At 35.3% G+C, this 15647-nt stretch overlaps 1 protein-coding gene across 1 annotated transcript in view; it reads left to right on the forward strand.

Annotated features, from left to right (window-relative positions):
- Grm5 (glutamate metabotropic receptor 5) overlaps window positions 1-15647 on the forward strand; it is a 492924-nt gene that overhangs the window by 187592 nt on the left and 289685 nt on the right. Inside the window, exon 3 of the mRNA XM_028774696.1 lies at window positions 13939-14188. Within this exon, the coding sequence (XP_028630529.1) occupies window positions 13939-14188 (250 nt within the window). The remainder of the gene's footprint in view (window positions 1-13938; window positions 14189-15647) is intronic.

Genomic DNA, 15647 nt, shown 5'->3' on the forward strand with positions numbered 1-15647 from the left:
TATATTCTAATCTTCGGGCTTCTTCTCATTCTCTGGCTCATTATGTCAAATCTTGGATTTGTCACTTTGTCTGCCCTTTCCATTAGATGTCACTTTCAAACATGGCTTCTTCATTCTACTAACTAACCTAATCTTCATTGTTAGGGATTAAAGGTGTCTACTAAGGGCAGGTCTGTATTCCACCCAGATCATACTGCAATCCAAGGTGTGTCTGCATTATGACAAGTTCATATCTTTGGATATGATCCTATGCCAGAGCAACCATGTTACTGGATTGAAACTATTGCCTTCCTAATTTTTATTTAACCAGAATGTGATCTTAAGTCTACTCTATGCTGAATCTGTTGAAATGTCTCTGCTAGGGACACTCATCACCATGCTGGGGACACTCATCACCATGCCTGGAGCCTTCCTTCAGTCCCACTCATCTTTCTTTCCACATACGCATTTACTTCTATAGGGCACCTGTCCATATGGACATTTTCACCAGCTAGATTCATGACAAAGACCATACCTGGATCTCTCACTCATTGTAACCACTTTGTCCCATTTAGTAGGCAGCACGTTTTTCCATTTTTATGTATTAGAACTGGGCTACTTATTTAACCTCCTTACCTCAGTTTATTCATCTGGAAAATGGAAAAAATATTTCATGTCAATATCAGGTTTTAGTATTTATTGAGATTGTCTCTAATAACAAACTAAGGATGAAGACATTCAGTGGGTTACATAGCAACCACACACACATGACAAACAGAGTTGAATCCCTGTAACTCATGTAAAAAGTCAGAATTGGGGCACATATTTAATAGTACCAGAAGCAGTAGAAGCAAGAAAGACCCTGACTCAACAAGAACCAATTATTGAAGGATGCCCTCTGATATTCATATGTGTGCCAAAGCACATGTACATAGACTTGCACATGGGTGCACAAATGCAAATATTTTAGAAAAAAATATACGACCCCCAATGATTTTAGATATTGTCAATATTTCCATTAAATTATTACTATTTTATATTAATTATTACTATCAAACTCTGTGATATTTAATCTTTTGTTTCTCTAAATGACACTTTGGCCTAGGTTCCAAGTATAGTTTCTACTCAGTTTCATGGATTTATTTATTTTTTTAATCTCTCTGCAATCCATACTACCTCTGCTGCTCAGACAGTTTAGAGCTTTGGTATTTGATTAACATTTGAATCTAAAACATCATTATGCAGATTCCTAGTGTTAAGCCATGTGTCCATGGTGAAACACACATCTTTCCTGCCAAACACCAGCTCCACTTCCCAACCATACCATCTGTTAGTTGGTCTGTCAAACTGGAAACTATGGAGACAGCTTTAACTTGTCCTCTCTACTCTATTTATGTGATCTGTGTCCTATTTAAACATCATTTTCACTGAAAATGCGCATCAGAAAAAGAATTTTTGTATAACAAGTTCTAGTACCATGAGGGAATGAGTAACGAAGGGGAGAGGAAAAGCAGGAAGGAGAGGGAGAGATGGAGAGATGGAGAGAGGTAGAGAGAGAGAGACAGGAAGAATCTGGTTACTTCAGAATTAAATTCTTTTAGTAGATTCTTTCAGTATCTTACTTACTACATTTTGTCTCTTGTCACTTTAAGACCTGCAGTATGAATAGAACTGAAGCCCATGCTATTAATAGCAGACTATGGACCAGTGGACCACTTCACAGGACCACTAGAATCTACATGTCTGTAGAGAATTTATTTGTTTTGATACATGACTTCACTGTAAATCCATGACTGGCTTGTAACTCTAGATAAAGCTAGCTTTTTGCTCACAGATATCTGCCTGCTTTTAGTATCCAACTGCTGGTAATAAATATATAAAACAGCCTGTCCAGCCAACAATAAATTTACATAAAGTAATATTTTCAATCTATAACATTCATGCTATAGAAGTGAAATGACATTATTATACACTTGTACCATAGCTTGCAACCCTCCCTGTCTTTGAAATGTTTTGTGCTTTAGTTGTTTTGGGCACTGTTCGCTCATATGATCCTATAATTCTATAACTGATAATAGCCATGATCTTGGTACGTACCCATTGTCGTTTCCCTCTGTCTAATGTAAGGTTCAGTAGCTTGTATTGAGTTCCATAATCTCTTGAAGGATGTCTTCTTTTTGTCGTTATTGCCTAATTGAAGTTTTACTATGTCAATGAAATTATCTTTTCTTCTATCTTGTTTCTTCCTTAGAGAATAAAAGATAATATCAGTCTAGTATAACATCAAAAGTCAAAGTAAGAAGATTATTTTAAATCACCATGATGGTCTAAGACATAGTTGTGCCAACTAACAATATAATTAGTGGCCTGAGAGTCTTCACCACTATCTCTCAGCTACTGTTGTTTTCCAGGAAAATGATATTTTACTTTTAATCATATGGCAGGAATGACAGCTAATAACCATCTAGGCTCAAACTTTCAATGAGAATGAATAACTCTAAAGAAACAAAAGATATGATATCTTTCCTTGAATTTGAATGGACTGATGAGTACTTCAAGTAAATAAACATGGAGCCCAGGGGTAGATAAAGCCCAAGTATAAAGAAAATGTATATAGTATAAACTGATATATCAATATATAATGCTTTTAAATGTTAATACCTTACAAAGTATTAATTAAATGAACACAGAGATTAGGCCCTACATAGAGAAGAAGCAACTATGTAGACAAGTGGAACAAACTGATGGACTTGTGAGAAAATTGGCAATTCCATTCTTAAAGCAATAAGAATGAACTACTAAACTCAATTAAGATCAACTGTGGCTAGGTGCTTGTTTTCTCAAAGCTCACAACCCAACAAAGACTCCAATTTTTTTGGAATTTCCGGAAACTGGCATGTCCCACACACTTTGAAGTCAGGACAAGCAATTCCATTGGAAGGATTTCTCTCAATGAGAAGTACTCCCAGGACACTTGGGCAGACTTAATGATATTTGAGTAAAAGATAGAAAATAAGCCACTGTGACAACCTCAACATGCTTCAGAGACTCACTTGCTATTCCTGTGTGTTAGGTAATCTCATGGGCTTAATGCATTCACGTGTCCCAGAGGTGTGATTAAAGGAGTGGAGTGTGGGAAACAGCAGACATTAGTTCTACAGAGTGATAAAACCAGCGTAATGGTAGTATCCAGGGATTTTAACAACAGCAAAATGAGGACAGGGGAATTGGGCCATGAGTGATTTTATTAAAACACTGGGTAAATCCAATCAAGATGCTTTAACTATTATGTTCCCTGATGACAGAGGTTATGTGTGCTCTAATTTGCTTTCCGCAAAGCCAGCAGGATGATAACAATAAGGGTGGGGATTTTAAAAAATCACAAAATACACTATGATAGCTACATGAAGGAATAATCAGAAAACACATCATAACTAAATAACAGTTATAGTTTTAAACTTATGAGAAGAATGACTACAGTTGAATTAGCATTTGCTAGGTGTTAGCTAAGATCTTGAGTATGTGGGCAATAAAACAGGCAGTTTCTATTAGGAGTGGGTCACACACATAACCACCAATGTCTAGATTCCAATAGAAAAAAATATACAAATGCTTGTGACTAAAACAAAAACTATTTTATGTCTTTAAAAAATCTGTCTGATCCTATTCTTCGCATTCCCTATGCAAAATTTTATTTACCCCTCATGAATAATACAGCAACATTGTATGATAAGGAAAAAAATGCAAAATGCCTAAACACCGAAATTATTTGGTGACAGATCCAGAGTTTGAATATAGATTTCGTTAATTTACAATGATAGTCAAACCTATTCTAACTTGGAAGCCAATCTTCAAAGTCTTAATTTATAACAATAAAGTATAAAGAGAAATGAGAGCCAATATCAAAGCTAACTTTTGTTGAGTAGTTATTATATGCCAGACATTAGGTCGTTATATATCTTACTCAATTTAAGAAACTGAACATAAGAAACATTTAAATTATTTTTTAAGGGTCAATCACTACAGAATTGTCAATGCAGGAATCAAATTTAGTTTATGTTGCCCAAATCTATCCTTTCCTTTATATTATGATCCTTCTGACATTATAAGTCTATTAATTTCATCTTACCTAAGGGTTTGTATGACAGAAACATTAATTGAGGGACAGAAAGTTACATTAGTGAGCTTGCTCTACCATAACACAAAACCAGTCTGAATGGTTTAAACAATGGAAATAGATTTCTGCACCTTCTAAAATTCCAAGACCAGGGATTAAAGTTGTATGGTTCTTTTAATCCTACTGATGTGTTTATCTTAATATGTTCTATATGCTATGATTAATTTTACCAAATGCTTATTTAGTGAGTGTAATATAGCCCATTTGTCTTTAAATCTTTGGAATAATCCAAGTTAAGAAAGTGGTTGAATGAATCAGCTATCTTCCACCCACTTTCATTTTCATACTTGGTGAAAATTTTAGTGACATTTATGAGTAATGAAACCAGGAACCCAGACATTAGTTCTTGAAAGTAGGACTCCATCCAGAAGAGTGTTAAAATCACAATTACTCTCACCCAAGCCTAAGGATATTGCCCTTGCCTTAGGACAGATGCCTTGTAAGAGATATAGCTCAGTGGTAGAGTATTTGCCTAGTACATAGAAAACCTTATGTTCAATTCCAGTATTAAAATAAAACATAGGGACAGTATATTCTCCTAAGTAATTTATGTTATAACGAAGAAAAATGCTGATTTGCAAGTTCTGATTTGCCTTTTAGATATATATGTGGAAAGACTGAATGTATGAAGTAATCATAGCTTTGAGATATTTTTACAAATTGATGTGGATACATTGAAAATACTATAAATCTAACAGATATTATAAAAACAAAATATGGCAGGAGAATAATTAATACTTTTTATAAAGTCCAAGAAACATTAATGAAGCAAACAAATTAAGAGTAGTTACGTAAATTTCAAGGTTGTACAAATTTAGTGAAGGTAGCCTGTTTGTATTTAATGTAACTAGGTGTTTTACAAATAAGGTCAGTATAGAATATAAAACCTTACATAAGTACATTTGAAAATGATCTTAAGTTAGGAACGATTTATGAGGTTCTATATACAATCTCAGAATTAGAAACTAGAAGTTGGAGTTAGATACTCCAAATTAGAAGTAAAGCACACAGAAAAGGATAGCTAAGGAAGAGTTACAGAAGGAAAATCTAAAATTTCATGATCTAAAGATTTTTTAAGTAGATGTAATTAACAAACACACACACATACACACACACACACACACACGCACACACACACACACAGAGAGAGAGAGAGAGAGAGAGAGAGAGAGAGAGAGAGAGAGAGAGAGAGAGATTTCCAAAGACTGTTAGTAAAGGAAAGATTATAAGATAACAAATTTCTAATCATTTATTACTCTGTCGACAGTACTTATGGTTAAGCTACATTATTTATAATTAACATTATTTATAATGTTTTAGCCAGGCTTCCTCATTTTGGGTCATCATTACTACTAAACAGGCACTGAGTGATGAAAATTTGATGTTTATATCTTAAAATCTGTTTAGTTCATTACAATTAAATTTCAAAGCTCTGTAGATAGAGGTGTAACTGAAATCATTCCAGTTACCATACATTTATTTAGACAGCCAAATAAATAGAGTATGACATGAAAAACAGCTTACATCTTTGGGGTGAGTGAAATAGACTGGTTTAGAAATAGAGAATTAGAGAATTGTATCCATACCAGCTGTGTCTGAGGCATGCAGCAGGAATAAGTATATAGAAAAATATTTCAGAGGAAGATACCTCAGTACAATCCAGGATGTTGGAGAACATGTTGTGCACAGTTAATTGTCCTGCAAACAAAGTAATTCATGCCTTGCTTTTCTGTGTATCTGTAGAGATTCTCCACAGTAAAGCAAGTCACTCAGGGAAAACTGGAGCTTTGTTTCTGGGCCACAGTCACTAACATTTTAGTCATGGTTATATATTCTTCAGATTAAAAATCTCATGAGAGTTTGTTGATTTGCTTATTTTTACCATTATGTCTGAAATGTACTGTACATAATACAGTGGTAGGAAGTGAGGCTAATAAGAAGACTGGGCATTTGATCTTCGGAAAGTTCAGATATGATCTAGTGCTCTAAGGAGATTAGATTCTGCCCTGAAACATTACGATGACAAATTACATTTATAAAGCTCAATCATTTAATAGAAATATATTGCTAGCCATGTGAATAACTTAAGACAAATAAAAATAAATTGGTAAAATTAGTTTTAAGGCTGTATCTTATTTAATCATTGTTACAAATTGTTATCTTTTGATATGTCATCAACATTAAAAAATATTTATATGATAACTTATGCTTTTATTCATTTTCTTTGAAATCTATCGTTTTAAAAGGGTAGAATAGTGTCTTTTGGAGTAGACATATGTCAAATTCTCATGGCCATATCTGCTTAGAGGCTACCAGAGTAGAAAGGTAAAGTCTGAACTATAGATGAGAAGCACCAAAGCCATAACTCTAATAAAGGATGACTACTCATTCGGAAATAAAACTCAGTCTTTTGGCAAGTACACTTATATGGGACCTATTTCAATCTATTATGCCCATCCCAAAACCAAAGTGAGTCCCTTTTCTCCATGTTGTGAGGAAAGCTTGAGTCCAGAGGAAATCTAGAAAAGACAAACCTACACATAGGAACTCTAATCCCAAGGAGATGTCATATCAGGGAGCTGCTGTCAAAGAACAGACTACTTTTCAGCAAAGGTTGTCAAGCTTGAAAAGCTTTGGCTATTCTGGGAAGGAGTTTTCCACCTTCAGTTGACACACAACTATTTCTACCCTGTCATTAGATCCAGTTAGAATCAAGGGCTAGAGGTAGCTAATGAGCTAAAAACGAAGCAAAGTGAACACCTCCCAGGTCCACTCGACCCATTGACACACAGTACCACATGGAAGTTTTTCCCTTCTATACAAATAGAATCACTCTTAACGAGACAGGCATTGCAGACTTCAGCTGCAAACCTGACAGCCTACAAAGAAAGCCAAAGGAAGTTGAATTCCATAGGGCTGAAATGAGAATCTGGGTCACAGTGTCTGTTTCAACATTTTATTTTCCTCTGGGAAGTGTAGCCGAGAAAAGAATAAGAAAAAGTCTCCAAAATATTTTTGTTTTTTTTTTTTAAGAAAAAGGGTAGCATTTTTTTCTACATTGCAAATCTAAATTTAAACTATATTAACAAGTCAGTTAAAACATAAACACTATAGAAGTCCTAATGTCAAGATCCACATGTCCCTTCATGCTTAGCAATGATGTCATTAAGAAGCTGAAGTAGCTCTCATTCCATAATTCTCCTCTTATTTCTCCTTATATAGAACATTGTCTACATGAATCTCTAATCCAGTATTGAATATTTTATAAGAATGTACTTAGAATTAAATGCTGAATTTTTAAATTTATTCTTATACAACACATCCTGACAGCACCAGCTCTTTTCCTCCTCACTTCCCTTCTCTTTTGGATATATTGCTCCTCCTTCCTTTCAGAATTGAGCTGGCCCCCAGTCATAGCAACCAAACAAGATGCAATAAGATGCATGCACAAAGTCTCTCATGAAAAGGCTAGACGAGGCGACCCAATAGGAAGAGATAGATGCCACAATCAGATAAAAAAAGTCAGAGACACCCCATTCCCATTGTAAGTGGTCCAACATCACCAACCATAGCATGCATACAGAGGAACTGGTGCAGACCATGCAGGCTCCGTTGTTGCCACTTTAGTCTCTGTGAGCCCCTATGAACCCTGCTTTATTGATTGAGGGCCTTGTACTCCTGGAGTCCTTCACCTCTCAGGCTCCTGCAATAGTAATGTCTGAAAGTGTAAGGTGTGATGCAAAGACAGCCCTGAATTGATAGGTGTCATTCTTAGTTAGACCATTACATTCCTATGCATTTTTTTCTTCCTTCTATATGTTAATCAAAATCTACTTCAAGTAACAAAATTTAACTCAAGAGATTTGTAGACATTTTTTCTAATGTTCCCATTTATTCAATGTTTGTACAGAATAGTGTTAATAACAACTGTTGGGCATGATTACACTTTAAATTTCTCATTTATTTGAATATATATGTTCTTGTGTATTTTTATAATTATACGTTGATTTGTATATATGTATATGAGAAAGACAGTGCAAATGCTTGCACATCCACATGCTACAGTGTGCATGTGTGTTGTTAGAGGACAAATTGTAGGACTCTGTTTTCTCCTATTGTGATGTATATCTTGGGTATTAAGCACAGGCTTTCAGTCTTAGCAGTGAGCAACTACCCACTAAGTTATTTAGCCAGTTCCTTATCCTCTTTTTAAATTACCACATAACATTGTATTTTAAAAAAATAAATCTAAGCTATCATTTTACAAAATATTACATCAAATATATATTAAATTATTTTAGAGTGGTTGTAAGTTTAAGACAAAATAGAGTACAGAGTAAAACAATTTGACCCATCCATCTGTTCCTTTCCTATAAAACAGTTTACATGTGTCTCTGAGAAATAATTTTTATTCTCTTGTTTAAGTTTACTTAGTTGAGTCCAAGCTAATTACCAGATATTCTAATTGTGTGAAATACACACACATATAAAATATATACATATATTTTATATATATGTATACATACATACACACATACAAATAAATAAGTATGTTGACTTTGTTTCAGGTGAAAAAGGTTAAGAGATTATGGATTCCAAACTGAAGTTAAAATTGTTTCTTCATTATGAATTTTTTTTTACTCTAACCACTTTGTTCTATATTACATGTTGAATATATGTGAAGAGAGTTTTAAATAAACATTATTCAATACCAGGTTAAAGATCATGAATTTTTTCAAATATGTTTCTTGTTTAGTTTGAATAAAATGGCTTTTATTATTTATACCCTAATCATTATGCCTAATTTCAAGCTATTTCTGTGACAGACACTATGCTAAATCAAAGCATTACAAGCAAAATAGTTGAGAAAATGATTTTTCTAAAAATAAGAAAGAATAGTAAATAGTCTAAAACCAATAATTTAGGCCTCTTGGCACATCTTCCAGAAAACTCTTTTAAACTTTGATAATTACAAAAAAAAATAGAAAAAAATTGTCCATTTGCTCCTATCATACTACTTCTAGTTCTGGAGATTAAACAAATCCTTGCAGCTTTCTCATTGGTGATTGGGCTGGGAGTCAAACTAGGATATTCTGGTAGGATATTTCTTTGCTGCCAGTGAAATGAGCTAATTCAAACCAGATTAGATTATACTGAAAGCAGGTTTACTGGGGAGATGCTGTCAGGTGGGCAAGTTCATTGGCCCCAAGGACTGTGGCCAGGAAAGTCAACATGGGGAAAAGGAGAGGAGGTACAGGATGGAGAATGAAAGGGCACATCCTTACGGAGAGAGAGAAAAGGTGAAGACAAAGAGAGAAAGAGGACCTTCTGGGGTGAGGGCAGCCCAACCCTGGGGCTAGAAAATTAAAGGTTGGGGCAGGGAATGCCAGGTAGATATGCTGGGAGAACCTGGAGACCAGGTCTGCTTCTATATGTAAAATATGCACCTCAGTCCCTTGTCCTGTGTATGAAATCAAACATGTTCTGTTATATGCTCTGTATAGATAGAACTACATAGAACTGCAATCTGACAGAATTACGTCCTGAAAAATCTGAGGATCTCCTCAGAATATGGTACCTGTGTGATAGCAGTGCATATAGGTAGCAGAAATCAGATGAATGCTCCAGCCAAGACTTATCCAGTTACCTGTTTGCTGGCTTTTATATCTGTATAGACCCAGTGCTCTGCAATTGGATATCTCATAGTGTTCACTCATTTGATGTTATAATCAGGTACAACTACCTGATTATAATTAAGTAATGCTTTTATAGTCTGCTTTTCAGCTGTTTTGTCATACTACTTCTGCATTCTTCAAACAAATCTATCAGGTCCATCTGATTGGACGTTTGTGGGTCTAAGGAATCAGTTGTGGAAGAACAAAGTGAGGGGGTCTGCTTGGAACTTTGCCTTTATTCACTTCTCATATTTATATATCTGGGAGTTAAGGGTATTGACTATCTTGTCTATGGAATACTGGTAACAATTCCTACCTCCAATATTATTAAGAGAATCCAATGGAATAAACATACAAATAATATAAAAACTCAACAGGTTATACTTTGAAATATATAAATACATAGAAATACATATACACATGTAATAACAATTGATTAAAATGGTCATAAATTTGAAGAAGGGGAGTTGTGGGAAGATTTAGAGAGAAAAATAGAAGAAATGTATAGATAGAAAAAAATTTGATCTCAAAGATAAAGAAAAAATAAGAACAAGATTACTACACTCGCTTCTCCAAAATTGTAACAGTCTTTGCAATTATTCATGTCATTAACTTTTCTTTGATTATATTAAATGAAAATTAAATGTTTTCTCATAAACATACATATTTTCTTACTACAAGACTAAATATCAATTGATAATATGACAAGTGTTTTCCATTTTAAAATATCAAGCAATAATCTCATGACTATTAAAATATGATATAAAATACATATTTTATGTAAAACAATACTTTATAATATTTATATGATATATATTATATAGAGTATATATGATATGTGTGTGCATGTGTGAGAAAGGGAATGTTTACAAGCAAAGAAATAAGATACTGTGCAAGAACCAAACTTTCCCGTCTTTAAGCAATGGGAAATAATCTATTCTGGCAGACATTATCCAGCTACCAGAAGTAGCCATCTGAGAAGGAATCCTGATATTCTAATTACCTTCTCCTAGACCCAATTAAATTTTCTACCAAGTCATCATTTGTAAAGAAATTTTTGTCTAGCAGCATGGCTCCTCTGGCAAGGGGTCACATATAAAGATCCAGTTCTGTGTGATATGGCTGGAATGAGACACCATTAATCTCTCTGGCTGGAATACAGACACTCCCTTAGTATATACCTTTAATCTCAAACAGTGAAAAGTAAGGTAAGGAAGGAAGTAGAAGGGAGCAGTCACGTTTGAAATTGAGGTCTAATTGAGGAAGTGACATAGTAATGAATCAGAGAAATATTTGACAGAATGAATCAGAGACAGGATATGCCCAACTCTTAAGAGAACAGCAGAAGAAATAGGAGATACCTAAGAGAACAGCACAGGTGTTAGTATACATATATGACAGGCCTATTGCTGATTTTAGGCCTATGGCTGATTTTAGGCCTTCAGTGTATAAGCAGGAATGCCCCTGACATCTCCTCCCTTCTCTAAGTATAGATGGGCTGTGGTGAATCTAATCTTGTGAAGGTGGGGATAGAGGCCTGACCTCCAGTAATTGAAGGAAACCTTGTAGTGGCTCTGGTCGCCCTGTCGTTGTCCAGTGGGGCATGAGGGCCATACCCATCCCGATGTCTTTTTCCTGGAGAGGGGATACTTTTGACATCAACCCCTATGTAGTCAGGCTTGTCCCTCAGGGAACCCAGAGAGATATTTTTACCTTTTATTGGTATTCCCTTGCAATGGTTAGCCTTGCAGCCTAAGCAAGAATTCAGGTCGCCTGTCAGAGGGGGTTCTGGGTGGCCCCTCTCTGCTTGGTCTAGGGGCGGAAGTCCCCTCTTTTAGGTTGGGTGGAGATGGGTTTTGGGAACACCCTGGGTAAAGTAACAACCTCATCTTGAGTCTCGTGGTCCTCTATAGCTAACTTATAATAATGTATCTGAATAAGTTTTGCTACCAAATTATTTATCTGTTATTTCACAGAGTTAGTCAGCCTATTTGAGGCCCAGGGACCAGAAGAAATAAGCAAAAAGAACCCAAATAATGGTCCCAAGATGAGAGGAGGTAGGGTTGACAACCATGGAGAGGCTGAAAACCAATTCTTGTACCAGCACTCATCTTTCTCTTTCTCTCTCTGATGTTTTTCAGGGCCTTCTCTGACCTTTTTCATGCTCTCTTTAACCATCCCTGTCTTGTTTATGTAAAGGCAATATTCTTCTATAAGGGCTGTACACAGTCAAGAGCTGTACACAGCCTTTTCTATTATAATAGAGTAAATCAAGTCCAATAAGGATCTTTGTGATTTTTGGAGGTCTCTTCAGAAAGCGAAACTAGGGATTTCTTCAGATTAGTGATGTTAATCTGTAGCTGTTTGATGTTATTGTCAATGACACTTCAAAGATCTGAGTAGTATAAATTTGGAGGCCAGCATCTGGATTAGAACTTCTAACAGCAGACATCACGGGTGATTCATTTTTACCCGGAAAGGAAAAAGAAGGGAAATTGGATCTCTGTGGATAAACACTGAAACAGATGGCTATAAGCTATTGTATACAAGCAGTTTTTATGACAATTTACCAGCCTGAGTAGTCATAGATCTTGTAAATAGGTAACCTTGACAGATAATACCAACTTAGATAAGGACAAGCAAATCATAGGCAGGGCCATAGTGACCTGTCCCCTGAACCCTTAAGCAGCTGATACCCTGTTCTGAAAGATATCTATATTCCCCCTGAACACCCACACTCCAGTGTCATCCCCTTCCCCACATCCTGCCTTTTTGTGTTTATAACCCCTGTGTGAATGAGTATAAATTACAATTTGAAAAAATAAATAAATTATATAAAAAAATAAAAGCAATGCTCTGTGATCCTGAAAAAAAAAGATAACAGTACAGGAAAGATGGGACTTGAGGGAGTAGCAGAGAGAGAGAGAGAGAGAGAGAGAGAGAGAGAGAGAGAGAGATACAGGCACAGACACAGACAGACAGAAAGATTGAGAGAGTAAGAGAACTGTTTTTACCAGGACAATTTTCCAGAGATAGATTGCAGATGAAGACAGGATCACCCAGAGAATTTAAGGAGTCAGAAGTTTAGAACTTGTCAGAGTTAGTTTGAGGCTATGGAGAACAATTCAGTGAAAAGCTAAAAGAAGCCCATTTGAGTCAGTCAGCTTGGAGAGGAGTTTGAGCCAGAATGACTGAGTTGAACCATCTAGCCAGAGTTCAGAAAGAAATTGAAAGGGTGGGCTTAACCATAAGTAAGCCTGTGAGAAAAAAAATACATCTGGAGAATAAAAGACACTTTTACAAACATGAACATACTACAGACCAAATTCCCACAATAAGATCTTTGGATTATAAACCATACACAAACCACAGCAGCAAGAAGAAATTAACATACAATGAGACTCAAAGGGGAAAAGAAATAGCACTGAATAAAAATAGCAGATAAGTAATTTCTAACACTTTATCTGAAGATATGAGTATATATTGAACAGAAGACAAGTTTATATGCAAAAGAGACAATTTCTCACTGTAACCATTGAGGCTGTGCTTAGTGCTGACAATAAATGGAAACATCTTAAGTTTTTTACAACTGATAAATACTTTGTTTCTATACCCAATAGAACATTCAACCATAGGAAAGAATGAAATCTGCTATTGTGACAACATGAATAAAAATGAAATACATTGTATTATATAACTAAGTTGAGCCATGACATGTAAATACCACATCACCTTACTTTTAAAAGAAATTAAAAGTAACAGAATAAAGGACAGTACACAAAGACTGGGGTAAGAAATGAAAGAAAAAGAACAAGGTTAGTTGACTGGTATTATCATAACCAGTTTCGAGAAGGATGTTCTGTTAGATAATAAGATGAACTGTATATTTTGAAAAGATAGAAGAAAAGGTTGCTAATTTTTTCAACAGAAAGTGAAAAGATAAAAATAAATAAACAGAAAGATATAACAACTTGAATATTATACAATGTAAGCATATACTGAAACGGTTTGTTCTACCTATCAGTTATGATAAAAAATTCTTTTTGTACCTAATAAATGCAATTCTCTTATTTCAATATTTCTCTTTGTATATTCATCTACATACAGGCAACTATGGAGAAAGTGGAATGGAGGCTTTCAAAGATATGTCAGCAAAGGAAGGGATTTGCATCGCTCACTCTTACAAAATCTACAGCAATGCTGGGGAACAGAGTTTTGACAAGCTGTTGAAAAAACTCAGAAGTCACTTGCCTAAAGCCCGGGTGGTAGCCTGCTTCTGTGAAGGCATGACAGTTCGAGGTCTGCTCATGGCCATGAGACGCTTGGGTCTAGCAGGGGAATTTCTACTTCTGGGCAGGTAAGTGGCAATGGAAAATTAATACCAAAATTTTGACTCCATTCTTTTGGTGTATAAGTACTGCTCCATTAGAATTCTAATCTGTGTATCAGAAAAGCATAACTATTAAAAAACATCATAAAAGGCAGAGAAAAATGGAAAGTGAGTGGCTACAGTATGTGCATATTTGTGATGAAAGCAGGAAACAAAATGTGATAACTCCGAGTCTTCACATCCTCAAAATCACAGTATACCTATATAAAGTGGTTTCTTGAAATGTTTAGTGATATCAAGAAATATACATAAAAATTGGAGTTACTTTTTAAAATGTTTTTTTAAGTATTTTTGTATAAGCTTGCTTTTACTATCGAATTGTAATATTTGAGGTTTAAAATGAGGTCTTATTTTCAATATATTTGATAGCCCATTCCTGATGAGCTACACTGACACTAGCAAAAGTTCTAAAACACTAGATTTTAAAAAGACAGCTTTTTAATTATTCAGAGATTTCATTGATTGGCACTTGACTGGTATCATGTGGATATACCTAAATATATATCTATAGGACTTAATGTATATTGTAAGATTTTCAGAGAAATAATAGATACTTAATATTATTACTTACATATGTGTAATATAAAATTAATGTAAGTTATATGTTGAAAATACTTATGAGATGGATGAATGTGAATTTTATTATGAGTACCTAATTTGTATGATACAGGAAAAAGTAGACTAACAGAAGCTGTACTTGGAAAGCCAGAAAACAGGAGGGCTCTTGTATGACCTGCTCACAGTACAAATAAGAGTACATAACAGCTGATGGTGTTCTCTTCTGAAGGTCAGGAACCTGAGTACTACGAAATGTCAGAGCATAGTCTACATCTAAAAGATATGTAAGATCAATGTCTGGTGCCATGTGTTCATACAGAGATGTCTTCTTTTGTCCAGTCTTCTCTTATTATATCTTAATCAGATTAGATGAAGTTCTGTCATTGTGGAGGGGAGTAGGATGAGACACCAATGCTTTACTCATTCTACTGATCTCACACAATGTTATGCAAAAACAGCATCACAAAATTATCCTTAATATAAGGTCTCAATCAAGTAAGTATATAAAGTATGGCATCATAATCATTTGGAAGGCGCCATAGTTTTTAATTCATTCATTAATTCATTCACTTTACATCCTGCTCAATGCCCCTCCTTCTACAATCCTTCCCTCATCCCTCATCCCTTTCTCCTCCGAGAGTATGGAGGCCCCGCCTGTGTATCACCTGATTCTGGCACATCAAGTCTCTGTGGGGCTAGGAGCATCCTCTCTCACTGAGGTAAGACAAGGCAAGCAAGATGGAAGAACATATCCTACAGACAGGTAACAGCTTTTGGGATAGTCCCCACTCCAGTTGTTTGGGACCCAAATGAAGATGAAGGTGCACATCTGCTACATATGTTGGGGAGGGCTAGGTCCAGTCCATGT

Source organism: Grammomys surdaster, unplaced genomic scaffold (assembly GCF_004785775.1).
Source record: "Grammomys surdaster isolate TR1022 unplaced genomic scaffold, NIH_TR_1.0 242, whole genome shotgun sequence".
NCBI classification, from domain to species: domain Eukaryota; kingdom Metazoa; phylum Chordata; class Mammalia; order Rodentia; family Muridae; genus Grammomys; species Grammomys surdaster.